The 25487-nt window shown below is 45.0% G+C and overlaps 1 protein-coding gene across 6 annotated transcripts in view; it reads left to right on the top strand.

Annotated features, from left to right (window-relative positions):
- Nucleotides 1–313: 313 nt before the first annotated feature.
- The window catches only part of pold1 (polymerase (DNA directed), delta 1, catalytic subunit), a 115083-nt gene continuing 89909 nt past the window's right edge, over nucleotides 314–25487 (top strand). Inside the window, exons 1-10 of one of the 6 annotated variants that reach the window (XM_041178009.1) lie at nucleotides 324–423; nucleotides 4059–4100; nucleotides 7957–8157; nucleotides 10843–10959; nucleotides 12631–12771; nucleotides 14286–14411; nucleotides 15029–15197; nucleotides 19087–19207; nucleotides 22167–22296; nucleotides 25140–25306. In XM_041178009.1, the coding sequence (XP_041033943.1) occupies nucleotides 7962–8157; nucleotides 10843–10959; nucleotides 12631–12771; nucleotides 14286–14411; nucleotides 15029–15197; nucleotides 19087–19207; nucleotides 22167–22296; nucleotides 25140–25306 (1167 nt within the window). In that variant the 5' untranslated portion in view covers nucleotides 324–423; nucleotides 4059–4100; nucleotides 7957–7961. Of the gene's footprint in view, nucleotides 424–4058; nucleotides 4101–6745; nucleotides 6770–7774; nucleotides 7865–7956; nucleotides 8158–10842; nucleotides 10960–12630; nucleotides 12772–14285; nucleotides 14412–15028; nucleotides 15198–19086; nucleotides 19208–22166; nucleotides 22297–25139; nucleotides 25307–25487 lie in introns of those variants that run through there. The other 5 variants (XM_041178011.1, XM_041178005.1, XM_041178006.1 and 2 more) reach the window with 5 other exon arrangements.

Genomic DNA, 25487 nt, shown 5'->3' on the forward strand with positions numbered 1-25487 from the left:
TATAAGTGGGAAGGAGAGGCTTGCAGCCAATCAGCATTGCCTGCTTTCAGCCAATGCGAGCGCAGCTTTCTTGTCAGCCAATCGACGTTGCCTACTTTCGGCCAATGAGGGCTCAGCTTCGTCAGCCAATCAACGTTGCCTACTTTCAGCTAATGAGAGCTCAGCTTCGTCAGCCAATCAACGTTGCCTACTTTCAGCCAATGCGAACGCAGCTTAGCTGTAGGCCAATCAGGGTTGGTATTTTCCGCCCAGGAGCACGCATTCTTCCTGTGGCGTCAAACCGGAGGGGAGGGGGTGGGATTGGTCGCCTGAAGGTGTCGGCCAATCCTGTGGGCCGTCCTGCCGTTGCTGCGGTAACCGGGGGTGGAGGTTATCCCCTTGGCGGGAGATTGAGGGGAGAAGCAGCGCGAGCGAGAGGCTGAGGTAAAGGAGCTGGAGCCTGAGGCCTAGGCCCCGGCCGGAGCTCCGCAGGTTTCCTGCGGCTTTCCTTGGAGCTCCGAGCAGCTGGGAACCGGTTCGGGCAGTGAGCGAGCGAGCGGGCGGGCAGGCAGGCGGGCAGGGGAGGGAGAGGAAGGGGGAAGGGTGATATAAAGTGGAAGCCCCGGCGTTGTGGCGGTTCAGAGACTGTCCCTGGGGAGGGGATTGAATATTCCTCCCCCACCCCCCCACCTTGGCCGGTAGTTGATTTTTAAATCACCGCCGCCCCCCCCCCCACCCATTGGGCCTCACGGAATTTTTTGTGCCTGTTAAAGCTTCACCTTTCTAGACAGTGACAGTGATTCTCAAATCTCTCCCCTTGATGCCAGCGGCTCTTTCTCTGTTTTGCCCCAGTCACAAGACACAGGGTTTGAACCCTTCCATTTTATAAACGATCAAACCCCCCCTTCCCCCCTCCCCTCCCCCCTTCCCCCCCCCACCTCCCCCACCTCTCTCCCCCCCCCACCTCCCCCACCTCTCTCCCCCCCCCCCACCTCCCCCACCTCTCTCCCCCCCCCCACCTCCCCCACCTCTCTCCCCCCCCCACCTCTCTCCCCCCCACCTCCCCCCACCTCTCTCCCCCCCCACCTCTCTCTCCCCCCCCACCTCTCTCTCCCCCCCCACCTCTCTCTCCCCCCCCACCTCTCTCTCCCCCCCCACCTCTCTCTCCCCCCCACCTCTCTCTCCCCCCCCACCTCTCTCTCCCCCCCCACCTCTCTCTCCCCCCCCACCTCTCTCTCCCCCCCCCCACCTCTCTCTCCCCCCCCCCCCACCTCTCTCTCCCCCCCCCCACCTCTCTCTCCCCCCCCCACCTCTCTCTCCCCCCCCACCTCTCTCTCCCCCCCCCCACCTCTCTCTCCCCCCCCACCTCTCTCTCCCCCCCCCACCTCTCTCTCCCCCCCCCACCTCTCTCTCCCCCCCCCACCTCTCTCTCCCCCCCCACCTCTCTCTCCCCCCCCACCTCTCTCTCCCCCCCCCACCTCTCTCTCCCCCCCCCACCTCTCTCTCCCCCCCCCCACCTCTCTCTCCCCCCCCCACCTCTCTCTCCCCCCCCCACCTCTCTCTCCCCCCCCCACCTCTCTCTCCCCCCCCCACCTCTCTCTCCCCCCCCCACCTCTCTCTCCCCCCCCCACCTCTCTCTCCCCCCCCCACCTCTCTCTCCCCCCCCCACCTCTCTCTCCCCCCCCCACCTCTCTCTCCCCCCCCCACCTCTCTCTCCCCCCCCCACCTCTCTCTCCCCCCCCCCACCTCTCTCTCCCCCCCCCCACCTCTCTCTCTCCCCCCCCACCTCTCTCTCTCCCCCCCCCACCTCTCTCTCTCTCCCCCCCCACCTCTCTCTCTCTCCCCCCCCACCTCTCTCTCTCTCCCCCCCCACCTCTCTCTCTCTCCCCCCCCACCTCTCTCTCTCTCCCCCCCCCACCTCTCTCTCTCTCCCCCCCCACCTCTCTCTCTCTCCCCCCCCACCTCTCTCTCTCTCCCCCCCCCACCTCTCTCTCTCTCCCCCCCCACCTCTCTCTCTCTCCCCCCCCACCTCTCTCTCTCTCCCCCCCCACCTCTCTCTCTCTCCCCCCCCACCTCTCTCTCTCTCCCCCCCCACCTCTCTCTCTCTCCCCCCCCCACCTCTCTCTCTCTCCCCCCCCACCTCTCTCTCTCTCCCCCCCCACCTCTCTCTCTCTCCCCCCCCACCTCTCTCTCTCTCCCCCCCCACCTCTCTCTCTCTCCCCCCCCCACCTCTCTCTCTCTCCCCCCCCACCTCTCTCTCTCTCCCCCCCCACCTCTCTCTCTCTCCCCCCCCACCTCTCTCTCTCTCCCCCCCCACCTCTCTCTCTCTCCCCCCCCCACCTCTCTCTCTCTCCCCCCCCACCTCTCTCTCTCTCCCCCCCCACCTCTCTCTCTCTCCCCCCCCACCTCTCTCTCTCTCCCCCCCCCACCTCTCTCTCTCTCCCCCCCCCACCTCTCTCTCTCTCCCCCCCCCACCTCTCTCTCTCTCCCCCCCCACCTCTCTCTCTCTCCCCCCCCACCTCTCTCTCTCTCCCCCCCCACCTCTCTCTCTCTCCCCCCCCCACCTCTCTCTCTCTCCCCCCCCACCTCTCTCTCTCTCCCCCCCCCACCTCTCTCTCTCTCCCCCCCCACCTCTCTCTCTCTCCCCCCCCACCTCTCTCTCTCTCCCCCCCCACCTCTCTCTCTCTCCCCCCCCCACCTCTCTCTCTCTCTCCCCCCCCCACCTCTCTCTCTCTCTCCCCCCCCACCTCTCTCTCTCTCTCCCCCCCCACCTCTCTCTCTCTCTCCCCCCCCACCTCTCTCTCTCTCTCCCCCCCCACCTCTCTCTCTCTCCCCCCCCACCTCTCTCTCCCCCCCCCTGTGGTTTTGTCCACTGTCTACCTCTTGTCATCTCCTCCAGCCCCACAACCCCATGAGATATCTGCCATCCTCTAATTCTGGCCTCTTGACTGCCCCTGATTTTAATCGCTCCGCTGTCGGCGACCGTGCCCGTCGGTTGCCCCCCCCCCCCAAAACCCCGGCTCTGAGCTCCGCAATTCCCTCCACCCCACGTTCCTCCTTAGGGGTTGCTTAAAATCTGCCTCGTGACCAAGCTTTTGTCCACCTGACCTAATGTACGAACGTACAAATTAGGCGGGAGGGTCCCTCGAGCCCGCTCCACCATCCAATAAGATCATGGTTGATCCGATTGTAGTCTCAACCCCACCTTCCCACCCACCCCTGATAACCTTTTACCCCCTTGTTTATCAATGACCTATCTAGCTCTGCCTTAAAAATATTCAGACTCAGCTTCCACTGTCTTTTGAAGAAGAGTTCCAAAGACACTCAGCCCTCAGAGAGAACATTTCTCCTCATCTCTGTCTTAAATGAGCGACCCCTAGTTCTAGATTCCCACACAAGAGGGAACATCCTCTCTACATCCACACTGTCAAGACCCCTCAGGATCTTAAAGGTTTCAATTAAGTTGACTCTTACACTTCAAAATTCCAACCTGTCCAGCCTTCAACGTTGCCTACTTTCAGCCAATGCGAACGCAGCTTAGCTGTAGGCCAATCAGGGTTGGTATTTTCCACCCAGGAGAACGCACTCTTCCTGGGCCAGTCAACGCTCAGGCGTCAAACCAATCGGGCAGGTGGGGGGGGGGGGGTGGCTGAGGGTGTCGGCCAATTGTGTGAGCCGTGCTGCCGTTGCTGCGGTAACTGGGGCAGGTGGTGGGGGTGGAGGTTATCCCCTTGGTAATATCCTAACTCTGAACTGCTTGTAACGCAATTAAATCTTTCTTTAAATAAGGAGACCAGTACTGTACACAGTACACTGTACTCCAGATATAGTCTCACCAATGCCCTGTACAACTGAAGCATATCCTCCCTACTTTTGTAATCAATTCCACTCATAATATATGATAACATTCTATTAGCTTTCCTAATTATGTGACTCCGTTGTCAAATTCAGAGAATTGTTATGGCGTAGAAGGAGGCCACTTGACCCATTGTGTCTGCACTGGCTCTTTGAATGAGCAACTCACCTAGTAACATTTCCCCTGCCTTCTCCCTGTAACCCTGCACATTCTTCCTTTTCAGATAACAGTAACTAAATAAATGACTTGGATGAAGGGATTGAAGGTATGGTTGCTTCATTTGCTGATGATACAAAGATAATAGGAAGGAAAGTAGGTGGAGAAGAGGACATACGGAGGCTACAAGGGGACATAGATGGGTTAAATGAGTGGGCAAAGATCTGGCAAATGGAGAATAGTGCAGGAAAATGTGAAATTATCCATTTTGACAAGAATGAAAAAGCACGTTATCTAATGGTGAGAAATTGCAGAGTTCAGAGATTCAGAGGGATCTGGGTGTCCTAGTGCATGAATCACAAAAGGCTAGGATGCAGATACAGCAAATAATTAGGAAAGCTAATAGAATGTTATCGTTTATTGTGAGAGAAATTGATTACAAAAGTAGTACACCAGCTTCAGTAGTACAGGATGCTCATGAGACCACATCTGGAGCACTGTGTACTGTATTGGTCTCCTTATTTAAGGAAGAACGTAAGCGCATTAGAAACAGTTCAGAGAAGGCTTACTAAGCTCGTGCCAGAAATGGGCAGGTTGTCTTATGAGGAAAGATTGGAGAGGCTAGGCTGGTATTTAGAAGAGTAAGAGGTGACTTGATTGAAACATATAAGATCCTGAGGGATCCTGACAGGGTCTTGTGGGAGAATCTAGAACTCTGGTTCCCTGTTTACAAATAAGGGGTCGCCCATTTGAGAGATGAGAAGAATTTTTTTCCGAGGGCAGTGAGTCTTTGGATTTCCCCTTTCTCAAAAGGCAGTGGAGGCAGAGGTAGATAGATCCTTGATAAACAAAAGAGTGAAGGGTTACCAGGGTTGGCCGGGAGGTTATAATCGGATCAGCCATGATCTTATTGAATGGCAGAGCAGGCTAGAAGGGCTGAATGGCCTACTCCTGGTTCGTATGTCCCCTTTTGAATGCTTCAATTGAACATTCCTCCACCAAACTCGGGCAGTGCACATTCGGATTCTGTCTCTTTCTCAATTGCTGTGAGTAATTCATGAGTTACATTGCGCCATGCCCTATCTCATACTTCCTGAAGCATCTCATGTACAGCACATTGTTCTAAAGTGTGGTGACTTGTTCTGTAGGCAGTTGTAGCTCATTGTGTTACGCACAATGAGATCCCATAAACAGCAGTAAGATGAATGAGTTGAGGGAGGAATGCAGACCAGGATTCTGGCGACACTCTTCTAACCAATACTGCCTTGGATTCTTTAAGGGCCAAAGGAAAGAAACTTGCATTTATGTAGCATCTTCTATGTCCTTAGGATGTTCTGAAGTGCTTTACAGTCAAGTACTTTTGAAATGAAATTGCTGTTGTAATGTAATTGTGGCATCAATTTGTGAACAGCAAGGCCCTACAAACAGGAATAAAATAAATTGCTAGATCATCTGATTTATATGTTGGTTGAGGCATGAAGGTTGGCCAGAACACTGAGAGAGCTCTCCTGCTCTTTGATTAGCATTGTGGAGCTCTTAAAGACAGATGGAGCCTCTGTTTAACATCTCATCTAAAAGGTGGCACCCTTGACTGGAACATTCCCTCAGCATTGCAGTGGGTGTGTTGGCCTGGAGTAGGTGCTCAAACCCTGAGTGAGGCTCAGGTCTGCAGCCACCTGACTTGGGCAAGAGAGCTACCAATTGAGACATGGTTGATGATGATTGTTGAGTGATTGTTAATCTGAGGAAAACAATACAGCAAGCAAGAACTCTGGAGAAGTAGCGCCGGGGGTTGATTTGTTATGTGGTGAACATAAACTTGGGACAGCAATGCCAAAACATGGCAGACGATTTCTATGCAGTAATGCAGGTAGAACATATTATGTTTGTAATGTGGTTAGTGCGTGTACAGTACCTCAAATCCAGCTATCCGAAAGCGGGCGGTGCCTGAGAACCAGACACTTTATTTAAGCGGGCCGTGCAATAATTTTAAATGAATGAAGAAAGATCACTGGCTTGTTCGGGGAGTTGCCGCATCACGGTAGCTTCACGCTCCTGTCATTTCCTGCTCTCCGAGTGGTCGGACTGATCCTTGATCCCAATGTGTGTTTTCTATGTGGTGAAGGGTTGGCCGTTTAGTTCCACATTTGGCAAGATGTACTTTTGCATATTATTGTTCTGTTTTTCCTTAGGAGAGTGTGTTATGATTGACAGTGTTGATCACAGATTACCCCCCGCCCCCCACGGTCTGTGTATTCAATTCCTTTGGAATTCACCATTGGAAAGGTCCCATTATTCTGGAGGGCGTGGTGTTCACATCCCAAAAGATCCAGGCAGGCCCATGGTGGTTTATCTTCTATTCTGTGAAATGCTAGCTTAGGATTTAAGGATCCAAATAAAACTTAATGCTGATTGGTTGGCAAATAAATTCTGATTGGCCATGATGTTGCCATGGAGAAAGCAGTGGGAAACTATAGGCTCCCCAAGCTCCCAGCTAACTCAAGAAAGGCACAAGATTTGAACATATTCCTTTTGTTTGCACAGAACGGGTCCCTGCATATGAATGTATGTTGCTTCTACCAAGTGTAAATGAGCCATGCTACGAGCTCGACTGATTATATAAATTGATTTTCTTTTTCTTTTGTCTTTCATGGGATGTGGACAATGCAATATTTGTTGCCTATTTCTAATTGCCTTTGAACTGTGTGGTGTGCTAGGCTATTTCAGAGAGGAGTTAAGAGTCAACCACATATTGTGGGTTTGGAAAGACCAGACCAGGTAAAGATGGCATATTTTCTTTCCTAAAGGCCATTAGTGAACCAGATGGGTTTTTATGACAATCTGTGAGACTAGCTTTATGCCCTGTATTTTATTCTTTGAGTTCAGATTCCACGAGCTGCTGTGAAATTTGAACCCATGTCCCCAGAGCATTAGCCTGGGCCCCTGGATTACTAGTCTAGTGACAGTACCACTATGCCACCATCTTCACCCCACCAATGTAGTATTTAGCCCATTCAGGATTGTTCAGCAAATTCTGCCCAATCGCAGAATTACATCTAACAGTAGATGTTTTGTTTTAAGTTTTGCAAGTGTGTGTTGGTTGACTAAGGTGTGTATTCTGCCTATTATGAACAACTGAAGAATCATGCAGCATGTTCCTATCAGCCAATTGTTGTGACGTATGGCGTATGTACATGGTATCATACCAGTATTGAAATTCTTACACAACATTGCTCAGTTGTGTGGTAGGCAGAACATCCTTTTGGACTGATGGCAGCACCCTGTTAGTGGAAAATAATGCGTAGCCACTGCATATTAGCAGCATGAAATGGCTTGCTTAACCTGTTGTTCACATGTTTGAGATACTTTTGCCTTTCAAGAGTAACCTGCGATAGACCAGGTACTTTTCAGGTTGATAAGAGGCAGCTCTTGGTCAATTTGTGAGTTTGCATGATACACAGTGAACAACGACCTGATCAGGATAGCCATTGTCCCGTGGGATAGCTTTGATGGGCTCTATTTCTGCATCAAGCTTACAAGCTGAGCAAATGGCTCGGGCCCTGTTTACATGATCATTTTCGTGGCCAATCTTGTACCCTGTGGAGCTATAATCAATCAGCATTATTTTCTCCTGTAATATAAATTGTTATAATAATTTGAAATTTGACATTCTTGCATTTGTCCTGATGAGTGCAAGATGAGAAGCTTCAACATGTCTCTCTTTTCAGTGATACAGAAAATAAAATGCTTCTATTATTACGATAAGTCTTTTTCTTTGTGCAGGCTGGAATGTTGATGTGAAGCATACACACTATAACAGTGACTATACTTCAAAAGGACATTATTGGCTGTAAAGCACCTTGGCCATGAAAGGTGCTATATAAATGCAAGTTATTCTTTAAAAGCACCCGATGTCTGCAGAACTCCCAATTAAATGACTGGCAACATTCTTTCTCTTTAAATAGATAAAATGCAGGTTGCAAGAGACAAGCCATTTGGCGGCAGTGGTGATGGCAATCGGCCACAGGCGAAGAGGCTCCGTGGAGATTGGGATGATGAGGGACCGTCACAGTTTGAAGAAGAGCTGGCGTATCTGGATGAAGTGGAGGCAGAAATGGCAATGGATGCCAAGGAAGTTCAGGCATCGAATGATGTAGTTCCAATTGGTAGGTGGCAGATTGTTTTAGATGTGAATGACTGGGTCTGATGTAGACTAATTGATAAGAGATTGATTGCTGTGTTTAGTCAGCAATTATTATCATTGTATTGATAATTAGGCTGATAGCAGTTGAGCTGGATGGAGCTGTGTTTTTTACACTTCCAACCATTCCAATGAATGTTGGAATGTTAATTTATTTTAAGACATTTTTCTCTCTTGTTTTCTACTCCTCTTTGTTAGGTTCAGCTCCCTGAGCACTGACAGATCTTCTGTACCTCACTCAAGTGACTGTTCTCAATGTATAAGCTTCAGTAGTGAACATTAGGAGGTTGTTTGTTCACGGAGACATCGCAGGTGGTCTCCTCTGACCTCTGTGCATGTATTTTTCGACACCGAATCGAGTTTAGCAATAGGAAGCTGGCTGAACTGGGCACTGCCTCTAATTGTAGCACTCTTATCTGAAATCAGGTGCAATATCTCCGAACGTTGAAACTGGGGCCTTCAACTGAAAGGGTTTCTGTTGTAAATTTGGTCTTGTTGCACTCTTAGTTTAGTGGTATAGTTCTCTCTCCTATCAGCAGGCCCCATGTCCCTTGTATATGGAGGGCACTGGTGATGGATGGATCAGGTAGATATTGAGAGTGGGAACTCTAGTCAAACAAATTCCTGTATCCCTGGATGTTGCTGAATATCGCTGAATGGTGAGTATTCCATCACTGTCCTGACTTGTGGCTTTTTGGTGGTAGAGAGGCTTTGAGGGGTCTGCAGGCATCTTGCTCTTGTAGTAATTTTTTAAAAATTATCCGTTCATGGGATGACGGTGTTGCTGCATCCCTAGTTGCCCTAGTTCAGAGGGCATTTAAGACCACTTTACTGTGGGGTCTGGTGTCACATGTAGGCCAGGTAAGGATGGCAGATTTTCCTTCCCTAAAGGGCAACCAGATGGGTTTTTACAACAATTGACTGTGGTTTCATGGCCATCATTAGACTTTTAATTCCAGATTTTTATTGAATTCAAATTCCACCGTCTGGATTCGAACCCAGTCCCTCAGAGCATTATCCTGGGTCTCTAGATTACTAGTGCAGCGACAATACCATTACGCCATTGCCTCCCCCTTAAAAAATGGTGTTATGTGCTGGTTCAGTGAAGCTTCTGGTCAATGGGGAACCACCTGATTTGTTAATGACGTAGGACTCTATGACGGTGGTATCATTATAGGTTAAGAGGAGACAGCTGGACTTCTTCCTTCTCATGATGGTCACCACCCACCACTTGTGTGGTGTGAATGTCATGTACCGCTTGTTAGCCCAAGTTTGGATATTGTCAGGGACCTGTAGTAGGTTGACATGAGCTGCTTCATTATCAGAGGAGTTGGGAATGGATTAAATACTGGAATTATCAGTAAATTGCCTCAGTCTAGTCCTTATGACTGACTTCATTCACTTTAATCACTATGACTTATCCCTGCTTGACAATGCAAATAAGTGAATATGCTCCACTAGCCCAGACCACAAGGTGATTGTGTTCAACTTAAACAAAACTCTCCCACATCCGAACCTTCTGATTCTGGGCAAAAGCCTGATCCAGCATCTTTCACTTTAAAACTTGACTGTTCCAGTGTATTTCCATCTCTATTACCCTTTGTTCACAACCAGAAGAGAGAGCCTTTGACAAACCACCCTTGCCCAGCATCCCAGACAGAGACTTCTAAAATAATGGATGTAAGGTTTATCGATTAGCAAGACAAGCTAACAAATGGCTTAATTATTTTCTGATGTTTGGGGAAACAACTGAAATACCTAGTCATCAGCATTTTTAACCAGCTTTAATTTCATCGTTTATTTATTACACTTGTGTGAATACTGTTTGCATAAAAAACTCCCACTCCTCCCGTCAATATAAATGTAGTTCTTTCCCAAATTATTTCTTTTGAAAATAAGTCAAAATAAATCCAAAAAGTAACCACATTCGAATAAATTTTCACTCCAGTATTATCAATTACTGATTTTACAGTGTCTTTTGGCAGAATTAGTGTGATTCTGTATCCAAATGCTAAAGGCACCTTTGCTCTCTCAGGCATGTTGCTCACCTCTCTGTGGGTTGAGAGAGAAATGCTTGTGTGGATATCTTCCAAGGACGTGAGTTCAGATCTGTGGTACAGAGCTGTGGGCCTGAGTAAGCAGATCTCAGCTGGTGTAGCCTTTGGGACATAGTTGAAATCTAGGTGAGAGGCAAAAAAAAAAATCGATTAGGCTTCCTCATTCTCCTGTGACTGTGTTGAGGGGAGGGATGGTGTTATGTGAACACAGGGCAAGCATTAGTTGTGATGGCCTCTTGTGGTCAAATAGCTCATTGACATTAATTATCAAGGCTCATGTCTGAAGATTGGCCACTTGGGCGAGGTACCAACAGCCACTGATGCCCTTGGAACCTGAGTAAGCAGTGGCACCTAGAAGAGGAGGGAAGAACATTGAAAGAAGGAAATCCGTTCTGAGCCTTGAACTGTTACAGATGAACTTCTGATTTCCGGTGATCTCTGATGACTTTATACTAAGGAAAATGGGATAATTTCTCTTAAACTGTGCTATGTATTCTTCCCTTTTCCATTCACCTTGGCCGTTTTGCCTGTCCAGTGGCTAAATACAGATAATTTGACTTGTGCTAAAAGCTCTTTTTCTTCCCTGTGTTTAGGAAACCTGTTTTCTTCCAAGGTTATGAACAACAAATGGCAGCGTCCACCAGCACCCAAAATTGACCCAAAAGTGGATACAATCACCTTCCAGCAGATGGAGCTGGAGCACTACGTGGGTAAGTGGTGGGACCAAGGGTTGGTGGGCAATGGAAAGCTCGGAGGAAGCTTGAATTCAACTCTCCCCGCTCCCAGTTAGACTGTGACAGAGTATCAAAGCTTCACCCAAAAGCTTTTGAGGCTTGGAGGTGGATACGTTACCCATGGTCAAGGACATTAAGGGTTACAGAACCAAGGCAGGGTGACAGAGCTGAAATGAAAATCAGTTGTAATCTAATTGGATGATGGAACAAGCTCAAGGGGCTGAATGGCCTACTCCTGTTTACTTATAAATAGCTCTTTCGTAACTAGAGAAAAAAGCTGAGGAGAAAAGGCCATTTAGTCTATCAAAGTTAGTCCTGTGGCGTTTCAACTCAACTAGCCGAGCATCCAACTTCATTTTGCACTTCCCTCGCCTCTTTAATTCCAGAACTTTTTGTGATTATTTATCGGGTAACTTTTGAGTAAAGGAATATTTTTTCCGAGTGTAAAGTTATATTCTTCTCTATTGGCTTAGCTGACTTATATCCTGGCTTCCTCATCTGCCTGCAATTTAAATCTTGGTAAATGATCTGTTCATTATGATATTGCTGCTTGTGGGAGCTTCCTGTGTGCAAATGGCTGCTACATTATCTACATTATAAGAGTGACTACACTTCAAAAATACTTAATTGGTTGTAAAATGATTTGGGGGCGTTCTGTGGTTGTGAAAGGTGTTACAGAAAGGCAAGTCTTTCTTTCAATTTGGCCTTGTCAAAAGCTTTAAACATGCAAATAAACAGTATCATAGGGTTTATTTTATTTGTAATGTTGTGAGGGAAGTTGAGGTTTGTCGAGCAGCATGCTCACCTCCTAAATCCTTGCTGGCCTTTACCGTTCAAGTTCCTGCTCAAACTTTTTTTGTATGCTTTGGGTCTGGCTCAAGATTGATCCCTATTTTAGAAACAAGCATTATATTTCCAGCCCTGCTGAATGTATTATTACTGTAGCCAGTGCTATGCAAATTTCCTTGGTAGTCTCCTTCAACATAGGCCACCTGGCTCAGGAATTTGCAAATCTTCCATAAGTTTAACATAGCAACCACCTACTCAGTGACGTCAAACATATGCTTCTTGTATCATGATAATTAGACAGTGAACCATTATTTTCCTGCCTGGGGAGTGTTAACTCTGCCGTTTCCCCTTCAGTAGTTTCAATTGCGCCAATATTGTCTTTCATTAAGAATGATCTTCCTCTCTTAGTTTTTAACCATAGAATCATAGAACAATGCAGCACAGAAGAAGGCCTTTTGGCCCATTGAGTCTGTGCTGAATAATATAGAGAAAGCTTTGTTTCCTCTGTTTGAAGTCCTTTTGCCAGATTCCTCTGTGTGCCTTTCTTTGAATCTGTTAGAAGGAATACTTGAGAAAATTCAAAATGTGAATCTTTTCCACTCTTGTTCGTTTTCTCCACTATGTTTTTCTTCCTTAACTCCATTTCATAAGAACATAAGACATAAAAAAAGCTTGCATTTATGTGATGACTTTCACAACCATAGGACATCCCAAAGTGCTTTACAGCCAATGAAGTATCTTTGGAGTGTATATAATGTTGGAAACCTGGCAGCCAACTTGTGTGCAGTGAGCTCCTCCAAACAGCAAATGAGATGAGTGCCTGTTATTTTTAATAATTGTAGTTTTGTTTTCTTGAAGGATCCTATGTTGCTGGAATGCCTGGGAATAAACAGGGACCAGTTCCTGTTACCCGAATGTTTGGAATTACAATGGAAGGGAATAGTGTCTGCTGCCACGTACATGGATTCATGCCCTACTTCTATGTAAAGGCACCACCTGGTGAGATTTTGTAAACTCTTACAGTAATGGAGATGATTTGACTTTTATAAGGATCCACTTTCTATAAAGTGGATTCTCATTCCACTTTAATTGCCAAGTTTCAGCATTGACTACCTCCCTGTCAGATATAACGCAGGAGCCATAGCAGAAAATTCACTCTAATTAGGCCCTAAAATGCACTTTGAACAGAATCTCAAAATTATGCCATTATAAATCTGCTGAATTTAACAAATTATCCATTGTTTTTCCATCTGCAAGTGAGATTGTCTAATTTGTTCCTTGATTATAGCTAACTTTTATTTAACTTCTAATGAGAACAAGAAATAGGGACAGGAGCAGGCTTTTCAGCCCTTCATGTCTGCTCCGTCATTCCAAGAGATCATCTCTGATCCTCTACCTCAACACCACCTTACTTTATATCCCCATATCCATTGATTTCCTTAATGTACAAAAAAGCACTGATCTCTGTCTTGAATATAGTCAGTGGCTGAGAATCAACGGCTCTCTGGGGTAGAAAATTCCAAAAGTTCACAACCCTTAGAGTGAAGAAATTTTTCCTCATCTCAGCCCTAAACAGCCAATCCTTATTCTGAGATTGTGATCCCTAGTTCTAGACCCTCCATCTAGGGGAAATATCCTCCCAGCATTTGCCTTGTCAAGCCTCTTAAGAATTTTATATTTTTCAATGAGGCTGCCTTCTTCTAAATTCTAGGAACCCGCGCCTAATCTACCTTGGGGATGGTGAAAATGTGACATATAGGATGCATCAGTGTCTCAGGAATTTCCCATTGCAAGATATTCCCAGGTTAATTTACTAGAGTTCCAGCGTTTTCTTTTGTTCTCCTCTTCGGCTACGGATCTCTCCCCTTTCCAACAGCATGCCACGTTCTGTTGGCTTGAGAGGCTGACTTAAAAGGTGCATTTTTAGAATAGTAAAGCACAGAGAGGCCATTTGGCCCATCATGTCTGCTCCAGGCTTTTCAAAGAGTAGCCCAGGTAGTCCCACTCCCCAGCTCTTCCTGCATATCTCTTCAATTTTTTCACCCTCAAGTATTTATTCAGTTCCTCTTTGTAAGCTCCTATTGAATCTCTTTCTGTTGCCCCATTTGTTCTTATGATGCTAGTAAGGCCGTATTTATTGGCCATCCCGAGTTGCCCTGAGAGTGTGGTGGCTTCTTGGATCACTTCAGGCATTGATAGTCTGTGAGAACTAGTGTTACCCACTAAAGGGAAGGCTGGAGCTAAATGCATGGCAAAGACAAGAATATTGACAGAACTGAACTCTGCGTAAGCCTCTGTTTGAACCTGGATGTGTTGTTCAGTGTCAAAACTATAAAGGCTGCTGTCCTACCTGGCATTGCTTGACTAAGTAAATATTTGCAGTGCTCTTTTGGTTAAAAGTCTGTTGTGGTCACCTCCCAAGGTGATGTGTCTCATTGCTGTGGATCCTCTGAGCAGTCGCGTTTTAGTTACTGTTTGGTTTTATTAACCATGAAACGTAATTCACCTGACAGGTTTTGGTTCAGAACACCTCCATGATTTTCAGCGGGAGCTGAACGCAGTTGTGATTAAGGACATGAGATCAAATAGGGACAACATTTCACAAGTGGTTCTGGCAGTTGATATTTGTCTGAAGGAGAGTAAGTATAAAATTCATTTGTGTGGTTCCTGCAGTTCTCTCCCATGTAATGGTTGGGGAAACCTAGGAGAAGGGCCAAACTCCATAGTGAGAATGGTTGAAAGTAGTAGGATTGATCATCAGGCAAATTAGAGAGCTTTTTTGAACATATAGGAGCCTGTAGATTGTCAGAGGAAGAGGAAGGTAAAGCACTTGGTTTCCAGATTCTGAGAAGAATGAGTTCTAGCAGGAGATGGTTTGATGTGAGCTAGAGCCAAGATAAGAGTGTCACAATTGACCTGAACAGGGCTAAGGCGAGGCAAGTTTCTGACTCCTCATCACCTTGAGCCCTGCTGGAAAGCGTGTGTGTCTGGGTGTCAAGTGAGCAGATGACTAGACTCTGAGGACCACTACAGTTGAATAACCTTTGATACTTGCTCTACAACAGCTTGCATTTATGGCATGTTGTCTAGTTTTGCATGAAAGGAAGTTCACTTTGACAAGGCACCAGAGAGTTCCTGTTCCAAAGGGAATGTCCCTAGCAGGGTAAACTATGTTAAGGAGAGGCATGAAGCAAATCAATATGTTTCAACATTCCTGAGGATATGCTTTCAGGTGGTGACTGGTGTGTAATTACAGATATGTATGGCTATGGAGGAAACACTAAGATGCCGTTTCTGAAGATTACAATGGCGCTACCTCGTTTAATTGCCCCTGCGAAACGCTTGCTAGAACAAGGATTCCGCTTTGGTTCAACCCCAATGTGTAACTATCAGTCATATGAGGCCAACATAGACTTTGAAATCAGGTATTTACTATTTCTTTGTGTGTCAAAGAAATTGTGCAAAGAAAGGTTCATACGAACATATGAAATAAGAGCAGAAGTAGACCATTCAGCCCATTGAACCTGCCCCACCATTCAATAAGATCATGGTTGATCTGTTTGTACTACTAATTCCACATTCCCATCTACCCCCGATAACCTTTGATTCCCTTGCCTAACAGGAACCTACCTGTCTTCATCTTAAAGATGTTCAATGACCCCATTTCCACTGCCTTCTGAGGCAGAGCGTTCCAAAGTCTCACAACATTTTTAAGAGAAAAAAATTCTCCTCATCTCTGTCTTAAAAGGGCACCCCCTAGTTTTAACATAGTGCCCTCTAGTTCTGGACTCACCCACAAGAGGAAATATAATTTCCATGTCCACCTTGTCAAAACCGTTCAGGATCTTATATACTTCATTCAAGTCACTCCTCACTGTTCTAAACTCCAGTGGAAACAAGCCCAGTCTGTCTAACCCTTCCTTGTAAGACAACCCAATCATTCCAGGTATCAATCCAGTAAATCATCTCTGAACTGCCTCTAATGTATTAACATTCTTTGTTAAATAAGGAGACCAAAACTAAACACAGTATTCACGATGTGGCCTCACCTATGCCCTGTATAACTGAAGCATAACTTCCTCACTTTTATGTTCAGTTCCTCTCGTAATGAAGGATAGCATTCCATTAGCCCTCTTAATTACTTGTACCTGCATACTAGCTTTTTGTGACTCATCCACGGGATCCCTCCACACCTTGGAATTCTGCAGTCATATTCCATTTATGTAATACTTTACTTTCTTTTTATCCTTCCTGCCAAAGTGAGCAACTTCATATTTTCCCACATTGTGCTCCATCTGCCAGATTTTTGCCCACCTACTCAACCTATCTAAGTCTGCCTGCAACCTCCTTATGTCCCCTTCACAACATACCTTCCTACCTATCTTTGCGTCATCTGCAAATTTAGCTACCATGCCTTCGTTGCCCTCATCTAAGTCATTGATATAAATTGTTAAAAGTTGAGGCCCCAGTACAGACCCCTGTGGGACTCTGCTCGTTACATCCTGCCAATCAGAAAATGACTCATATTCTGTTTTCTCCCAGCCAGCCAATCTTCTATCCATGCTGATGTTACCCCCGACACAATGAGCTTTTATTTTCCGCCATAACCTTCGATGTGGCATCTTATTGAATGCTTCCTGGATATCCAAGTACAGTACATCTACAGGCTCCCCTTTATCCACGGCGCAAGTTACTCCTTCGAAGAGCTCCAATAAATTGGTTAAACATGATTTCCCTTTCACAAAACCATTCTGATTCTTCCCAATTACCTTGAGTTTTTTTTCTAAGTGCCCAGCTATATCTACCTCAATGATTGATTCTAATGCTTTCCCCATGACAAATGTCAGGCTAACTGGCCTATACTTTCCTGTTTTCTCCCTTCTTGAATAGAGGGGTTATATTTGCTACTTTCCAGTCTGATGGACTGGATTTTTGGAAAATTAACATCCATGTGTCCATGACCTCATTAGCCACCTCTTTTAAGACCTGAGGGTGATGGGCAGCAGACCCTGAGACTTGTCAGCCCACAGTTCCAACAGCATGCTCAGTAAAGCTTCCCTAGTGATTGTAATTTCACCAAGTCCCCCTCTCCTTCCACCTCTTGTTTTATGGCTATTACTGGAATGTTTTTGTCATGAAGACAGAAGCAAAATATTTATTTATTTTATCTGCCATTTCCTTATTTTGTACTATTAACTCTCCATTCTCACTCTCTAGAGGACTAACACTCACTTTACTTACTCTTTTCCTTTTTAAATACCTGAAGATGCTCTTGCTATCTGTTTTACATTTCTAGCTAGCTTCCTCTCATAGTCTTAACTTCTTTCTCCTAATTAACCTTTTAGTCATTCTCTGCAGTTTCCATTTATATAGCATCCTTTACAACCTCAGGATATCCTGGGGCACTTTACAACCAATTAAGTACTTTTGAAATGTAGTCACTTTTGTAATGTAGGAGACATGGCAGCCAATTTGTGCACAGCAAGCTCCCACAAACAGCAATGAAAGAAATGACTTGATTTTTTTTTTTGGTGGTGTTGGTTCAAGGATCAGTGTTGACCCAAGACACCAGGAATACCTCCCCTTTTCTTTGAATAATACCGTGGGATATTTTATAGGTCCACTTGAGAGGGCAGGTGGTTTAACATCTCATCCGAAAGACGCCACCTCAGACAGTATAGTGCTCCATAGTACAGCATTGGGCGTGTCAGCCTGGATTATATGCACAGGTCTCTGGTGTGGGACTGGAAACCGCCATCTTTTGATTCAGGTGACGATGCTGAACTGAACCATGGCCAACAAATGAATAGTCAGTAGCTGTTTAACAGAATTGTTACAATGCAGAAGGTGCCCATTTGGCCCATCGTGTCTGCAATGGCTCTCCAAGTGAGAAATTCCCTCACCTTCTCCCAATAACTCTGCACATTCTTCATTTTCACAGAACAGTCTAATTCCCTCTTGAATGCCTCGATTGAACCGGCCTCCACCATGCTTTCATGCAGTGCATTTCGGATCCTAACCATTCACTGCATGAAAATGTTTTTCCTCATGTCGCCATTGCTTCTTTTGCCAATTACCTCAAATCTGTGTCCACTCATTCTCAGTGTTTTCATGAGTGGGAACGGTTCCTCCCTATCTACTCTGTCCCTCATGATTCTGAATACTTATCAAATCTCCTCTCAGCTACCTTCTCCAAGGAAATCACGCCCAACTTCTCCAATCTAGCTTCATTAGTGAAGTTCCCTATCTCTGGAACCATTTTCTTGTGAATCTTTCCTGCATTCTCTGCAATGCCTTCAGTAAATTCTTCCTAAAGTGTGGTGCCCAGAACTGGATGCAGTATTCTAGCTGTGGCCAAACCATTGTCGTATGCAAGTTCAACATAACACCTCCTTGCTCTTGTACTCTATGCCCTTATTTATCTTAAATTGTCTCCAAGTTCCTCCTACCAGAATGAATTACTTCACACTTCTTGCATTGAACTTAATCTATCATTTTCTTTTGTAAACTTTTTCTTTTGGGTGAGGAAGCATAATAGTCTAAATGTGTTTGAAATATGCTGGTTTGTTGCTTGTAATATTGGGCTTTTGCCAATAGGGGCTATCTGTGAGCCATAGAAATGGCACAGGTTCCACTAGTGACAAAATGAGTACAGTCCCATTTACACTGTCTGCACTTAGCACGGTCAGTTGCTTATATCATTTAACTAACGTTAACCATGTGCCATGGCCATAACTGATTACAGAAGCACTGCTCATAATGTAATGCTGGCTATCTCAGGTAGTTCAATAATTTCTTTACACTTCATTAATTCTCTGTATTTACCGATCTAAGCAGCTCTGCTGATTTCAGGCAAAGTCGGGCCTTTAAACAACTTCCAATTAGCTGGCTTGTTTGGACCATTCATTTAGCTGTTTGTTCTGCTTTGAAGTGCGATGTGTTTGCACGCAAACGACTAACTGCAGATGTTTCCCTCTTGTGTTCTCCGCTCTCACCTATATTTAGCTATTTATCAGCATTGCAGAGGCAGTTGCGTAGAGGAAACTTCAGGCATTTTACATCATGCCTGTTTTTGAAACAAATATTGGTTCCATTTGGTCTTTTAATCACATTTGGTGGGAAAAAGGTGCTAGCACAAACATATCCACTACTGTACTTAGTGTTAAACAGGCCTCAACGTGTTTTTTCGTTGAATCGGGCAGGTTCTGAGCCCACAGTGTGTGCAGATGTGTGGAAGGGCACTGTTAAAAAGATTGAATATAATTTTTCTTTAAATCTTGCATTTTTCTCCCTTTCCTGCAATATCTTTTGAAGATTCATGGTGGACAGTGATGTTGTTGGCTGTAACTGGATAGAATTACCTGCTGGAAAGTACTTGTTAAGGGAAGAACAGACGCCAGGAAACTCTACTACAACAAGGGACAATCCCAGAAAGGTGTGTTCGATAAAAGGCTAGTTGGGTTGAATTTTTAGAGGGGTATGGAACGGAGTTAATCTTTTAAGAACTTGCATTCTTCTAGCCTGATACAGTAATTCCTGGAAGGCTAGTCCTCCTCTTCGAACCATGATTTTGCCCAGCCTTTTGGAGAGCTGAAAACGCAGATCCTCTAACATAAAGCCTTGGGAAATGCAGGAATGTGTCATAGGGCTTCTGCTTGTCATGTGGCATCGGGCTAAACTGAACAATTATTTTCTCTCAGCAATACTCAGAAGAACTTGTATTTATATGGCCCAGATTTGTGCTCAATTCTCTGCAGTGGGACTTGAACCCAGAACCTCGTGACTCAAATGTGAGGGTGCTACTATCTGATCCATGGCTGAAGTTGATCAAATTTGTCATTTTGGGCACTAAATAATATGGATGTGGATAGGGACTGACTTAAATAATCATTTACCACTGTGCCCAAAGCCATAGACATGTACCACAGAGCTTCAGAGGCCACAGGAATGGCCAATCAGCATGTTTTGGCATTCAAAGAGACCTAGCTTCACACACCCGCATCTGCCCCATATCCCTTGGTAACTTTGGTTAACAAAAAACTTATCAATCCCCGGTTTAAAATGAATAATTCATCTTGCACCTATTGCCATTTGCAAAAGAAAGTGCCAAACTTCTACCACCTTTTGTGTGTAGAAGTGTTTTATGATTTCACTGTTGAAAGGTCTATCTTTAATGTTAGACCACACCTAAAACCCCTGCTCTCTTTAATTTGTGTACATCTCAAATTGTTGATGCTAACAGATCTGATTTGCAATTGGTTCATTGGTGAAAACAATCCTTTGCAAACTTACAGGCTCACAAAATTCAAAGAGGACAAACCAGAAAATAAAGCATTGCTCTTGTCCCATGTTTGCTCTCCGTTTTTGTCTGTGGTCTCCTGTTAGTGCTCTGCTTCTTCGGATTGCATGTTGCTGGTTCAATTATTATAATTTAAAATAAGTTTTGCATGTTTATGATGGTCGTTAAAACCCACAGTGGTTTGAAGATGCTCTTCTATATCATTTAGTTTTATACACCAATGAAATTCTGGACCTCAGATTGCGACCAAAAGAGAAACCTTTGTTATTGAACCCATGTGACTCTGGACACACATTTTAGGAAGTACTTTGTTCTTTTATGAAATTGAACAACAGGCTGAGAGAGGTATGATTCTATTTTAATTCCCTAAATATGCTGGTGTCTGAAGTAGCTGGAACACCTGCCCATATCATTCTCTCTCATCAAAAATAGAAAATACTAGCACCAATCAGTGGATCAGTTCAAGAAACACTCTTTCTCCACAGATGCTGCCTGACCTGAATGTTCCCAACATTTTCTGATTTTTATTTCAGATTTCGAGCACCTGCAGTATTTTGCATTTTGTTTCATTTTCTCTCATGACTTTTGAATCTTTTAAAACTCCCTTATTTTAAAGAAATGAGCATATGGCCACAACTGGTAAAGAGGGCAGTTGCGTATTGTTTGCCCTTTTTCCACTCTCCCCTCCTGCAAGTGTTCTCTTCTGTTTGTGCCAACAGTTTTCTGGAGCTTCACCTAGGTAATTGATCATTCTTTACCTGTGAGCATAGACAATGATCGGTGGCAGGCTGTTTGACTAGTTACGGCTTAACAGTGGAACCCCATTCTATTCTCTCCTAACGTCCTTGCACAAGCACTTCCTATATGAATAACAATCCAGTCTTAACACTTTTTCTTTCAATTCCACCTCCATTGTTTTTCCTTGGTTTCAGTTTTCCTCTGATTATACAGCTGTGAGATGCCTTGGAAAGTTTTGTAGTAGCAGCAGCCCACAGAGGTTAGGACCCCAACTGGTGCCATCAGTTCATTCAGCATGAACAAAAATGAAACCCAGCAACTTCTGTGGTCTGTAGTGGCTGCAATCAATGTTCTCTTTATTGCATGGCCTGTTTCTCGCACTGCGTGGTCCCTTTATGATTGATGGGTGGCCTGCTTGTCCGCTGTGTGGCACATTCCTGATTGCGGTGCAGCTGTGCATCTGCGCAGCTCAAGTTAAATGGATCCCAAGCCAGATGGTGAAGTATGATTCTAGACACACATCTATTTCTTGATAAAAGCAAAATACTGTGGATGCTGGAAATCTGAAACAAAAACAGAAAATGCTGGAAAAACTCAGCAGGTCTAACAGCATATGTGGATGGAAAGAAAGAGTTAATGTTTCGAGTCCGTATGACTCTTCATCAGAGCTCTGAAGAAGAGTCATATGGACTCAAAACGTTAATTCTGTTTTTCCCTCCACAGATGCTGTTAGACCTGCTGAGTTTTTCCAGCACTTTCTGTTTTTGTTTCCTTTCTCAATAGGTTTATTTACAGAATGCAGCATTGCATATCTCTGCATCCTACCTAACAGTGTCCCAGCAATCCCTTTTCATATGTTCTCAGGATGCTTAATTGATATCTTCCACCTGTTTACCCTTAACCTTAACAATATAATTAATATAACATGAACAGTTTAGAGGGAATGTTGGCTGCAGTATATACTATTTACTGGATGCACTGCAGTAACTTTGCCAGTATCAACCAAGCCTGTGATCTTCACCAAATAGAAGGGCAAGGGCAGCAGCTGCATAGGAACACCAACAGCTCCAAGGTTTTCCTCCAAGTCCTCTCTAAGTCTCTCACACACCATGTCAACTTGGAAATATGTTGCTGTTCCTTCATTTTTGCTGAGGTCAAAATCGTAGAACTCTCCAGCCAACAACACTTCATCAAATGGACTGTAGTACCTTCTCAAGGCACTTCAGCATGGGCAATAAATGCTGGTCTCACCAGTTACGCCTACACCTTGGAAAATGAATAAAAAGGAAAAGTTGCACATTAAGCATTATGTTCACTAACTGAATAGCCTTTCTTTAATTTTTGCTGTGTCATACAGGTGACTTTGGCACAGATTGAGGTGGACGTCGCCTGGACGGACTTCATCAGCCATCCTGCCGAGGGCGAGTGGCAGAAAATCCCTCCACTTCGAGTGCTGAGCTTTGACATAGAGTGTGCTGGCAGAAAGGGTATGTTTAATAAATTCTACAACCAAATATTTCTTTTTTTTCAAAACTCATTTAAAATGTTTTGAATGAATGGGATCAGTTTGGTGTATTTTCCTCCAGGAGCTGATATTAACTCATTTCATACTTGTGCTGACATTTTGTGTGTAATAGTGGAGGAAGACAGACCCGTAAATGTACATGCTCTTAAAAAAAAATAGTTCTTTCCCCAGGTTTGTTCCCTCCTCTAGTACTGTCCGTGGTCATCAGTGGCTTTTGGGTGCCTTGCTGATGTGGCTATTCTTTGTGTGTGAACGCAGACAGTGAATGCTGGCAGAACTACTGTATCTTTAGGGGAATCACAGGCACTCTGAACCTTACCTTCACCTGATGTTCATTGAAATGCAGTTTGTAGCATAGGTGAGAAATGGGAACCTTGACTCAGTTCTCATTCCCAGTCTTCCCAACTGCAGTGGCAATGTCACCAATGGTAGCCTCACCCCCACCCCATTATCACTAACCTGACAGAGATCCATTCATCCAGCACAGACTTGGGTTGGACCTGAGAGAATCTGATCTGTATGACTTAGTATTTTTGAATAAATATTTGAATGAGGGGAAGAAACAGTGCCAGGTGATGAAATAAAGCCCCTTGTCCCAGTAATTTTTGGATTCCTGTAACAAAGAACTAGCACAGCATAACCTCCATTTGTACCTTTAACAAGAAATACTCAGACGTAAAACAGAGACTTTTGCCATGGCTTGATTTGATGCAGCATGAAGAAAAAATTCATAAATGATTTGCATGAGAGAGTCTGTTTCACTGAGAGAGTTTGTTTTTCTTTGCATGCATTTGGACTGCCTCCCGCATGCATGTTTTTCCCTGATAAAAGAGTGTGTAAAATGGTTCTTGTGTTAGAAAGGAAACAATAAAGATGAAAGAGGTGGGGAGCTGGAAAAAAATGTGTATGTCCATTTATCCCCAGCAGCCCCATTTCTAATTTTGTACAGTCTGCTTGTGATTTGGGCCCTACTCTAGCTGATGGGAAAAGCAGCCGATTTTCTACCAAGCACCTGCCAGTATAACTATGTAATGGCCGCTTTGTGGGCTGGATGATTCTACCGTACATGTGTGTGCGTGGGTGCATATGTGTTCTCACTTGCCTGGGGGAGGGGAGGCGGCTCAATCCCTGATCCACCACTTGGCACCTTCTGTGTGCACTGTGAAAGATGATTTTTATTTTTGGACTCCAAGGAATCAAAGGGATATGGGGATATGACAGCAAAGTGAGGTTGAAGTTTAGTATGGCCTTCGTGAATAGTGGAGCAGGCCTGAGGGGACATGGGGACGTATGGTCATCTTCTGCCCCTGTGTCCTGTACGCTCTTATAGTGCAGGTACTCATGTTTATCGCAGTGTTCTTTATCACTGTGAAATCTACATCATAGCATTCCCTGTCACTGTGAAATCTACATCACAGTATTCTCCATCACTGTGAAATCTACATCACAGCATTCCCCGTCACTGTGAAATCTACATCAGAGCATTCCCCATCACTGTGAAATCTACATCAGAGCATTCCCCGTCACTGTGAAATCTACATCACAGCATTATCCGTCACTGTGAAATCTACATCACAGCATTCCCTGTCACTGTGAAATCTACATCAGAGCATTCCCCATCACTGTGAAATCTACATCACAGCATTCTCCATCACTGTGAAATCTACATCACAGCATTCTCCATCACTGTGAAATCTACATCACAGCATTCCCTGTCACTGTGAAATCTACAGCACAGCATTCCCTGTCACTGTGAAATCTACAGCATGGCATTCTCCGTCACTGTGAAATCTACATCACAGCATTCCCTGTCACTGTGAAATCTACATCACAGCATTCCCCATCACTGTGAAATCTACAGCACAGCATTCCCCGTCACTGTGAAATCTACATCACAGCATTCCCTGTCACTGTGAAATCTACATCACAGCATTCCCTGTCACTGTGAAATCTACATCACAGCATTCTCCATCACTGTGAAATCTACATCACAGCATTCTCCATCACTGTGAAATCTACATCACAGCATTCCCCGTCACTGTGAAATCTACATCACAGCATTCTCCGTCACTGTGAAATCTACATCACAGCATTCTCCGTCACTGTGAAATCTACATCACAGCATTCTCCGTCACTGTGAAATCTACATCACAGCATTCTCCATCACTGTGAAATCTACATCACAGCATTCTCCGTCACTGTGAAATCTACATCACAACATTCCCCGTCACTGAAATCTACATCACAGCATTCCCTGTCACTGTGAAATCTACATCACAGCATTCTCCATCACTGTGAAATCTATATCACAGCATTCTCCGTCACTGTGAAATCTACATCACAGCATTCTCCGTCACTGTGAAATCTACAGCACGGCATTCTCCGTCACTGTGAAATCTACAGCACGGCATTCTCCGTCACTGTGAAATCTACAGCACGGCATTCTCCGTCACTGTGAAATCTACATCACGGCATTCCCCGTCACTGTGAAACCTACGTCACAGCATTCTCCGTCACTGTGAAATCTACGTTACAGTATTCCGTCACTGTGATATCTACATCACAGCATTCCCCGTCACTGTGGATTGCTACATCGTTGCATAGTGTTCCATCTCCTGAACCATGTAGTCAGATGATTTGTTAGATCCTAAGAGACATTTTAATGACTACTTAAGAGCATATTTGCTTTGTGGATATGATTGCTTACTCATGACCCTCTTTCGGATGTTAAATCAATGCAACAATTAATCATTATTTTTGGTTCTGGTTGTCCCTCTTTTTAATTTTTGCTTTTCTTTTTCTAAGGTATTTTTCCAGAGGCTGACAAGGACCCTGTGATACAGATTGCTAACATGGTGCTGCAACAGGGTGAAAAGGACCCCTTCATCCGTAATGTGTTCACCCTTCGGTCTTGCGCCGGCATCGTGGGCTCACAGGTCCTGTGCTTTGAGAAGGAAAACGAGCTGCTGAAGGTATTTGCGCTGGGATGGAAGGTGATGGGGGCTAAGTACAAGTGCAGCATCAGGATTGGAGAACCTTTGGAGATTTTTGTCCAGATCTCACAGTCCTCCGATAAATTTTCTTTTGCTCTGCCCAGCCCAAGGTGTAGTTTCCCTTTGAGGATGGAATTGCTGCTTTGTTCAAAACGTTATT

Source organism: Carcharodon carcharias, chromosome 31 (assembly GCF_017639515.1).
Source record: "Carcharodon carcharias isolate sCarCar2 chromosome 31, sCarCar2.pri, whole genome shotgun sequence".
NCBI lineage: Eukaryota > Metazoa > Chordata > Chondrichthyes > Lamniformes > Lamnidae > Carcharodon > Carcharodon carcharias.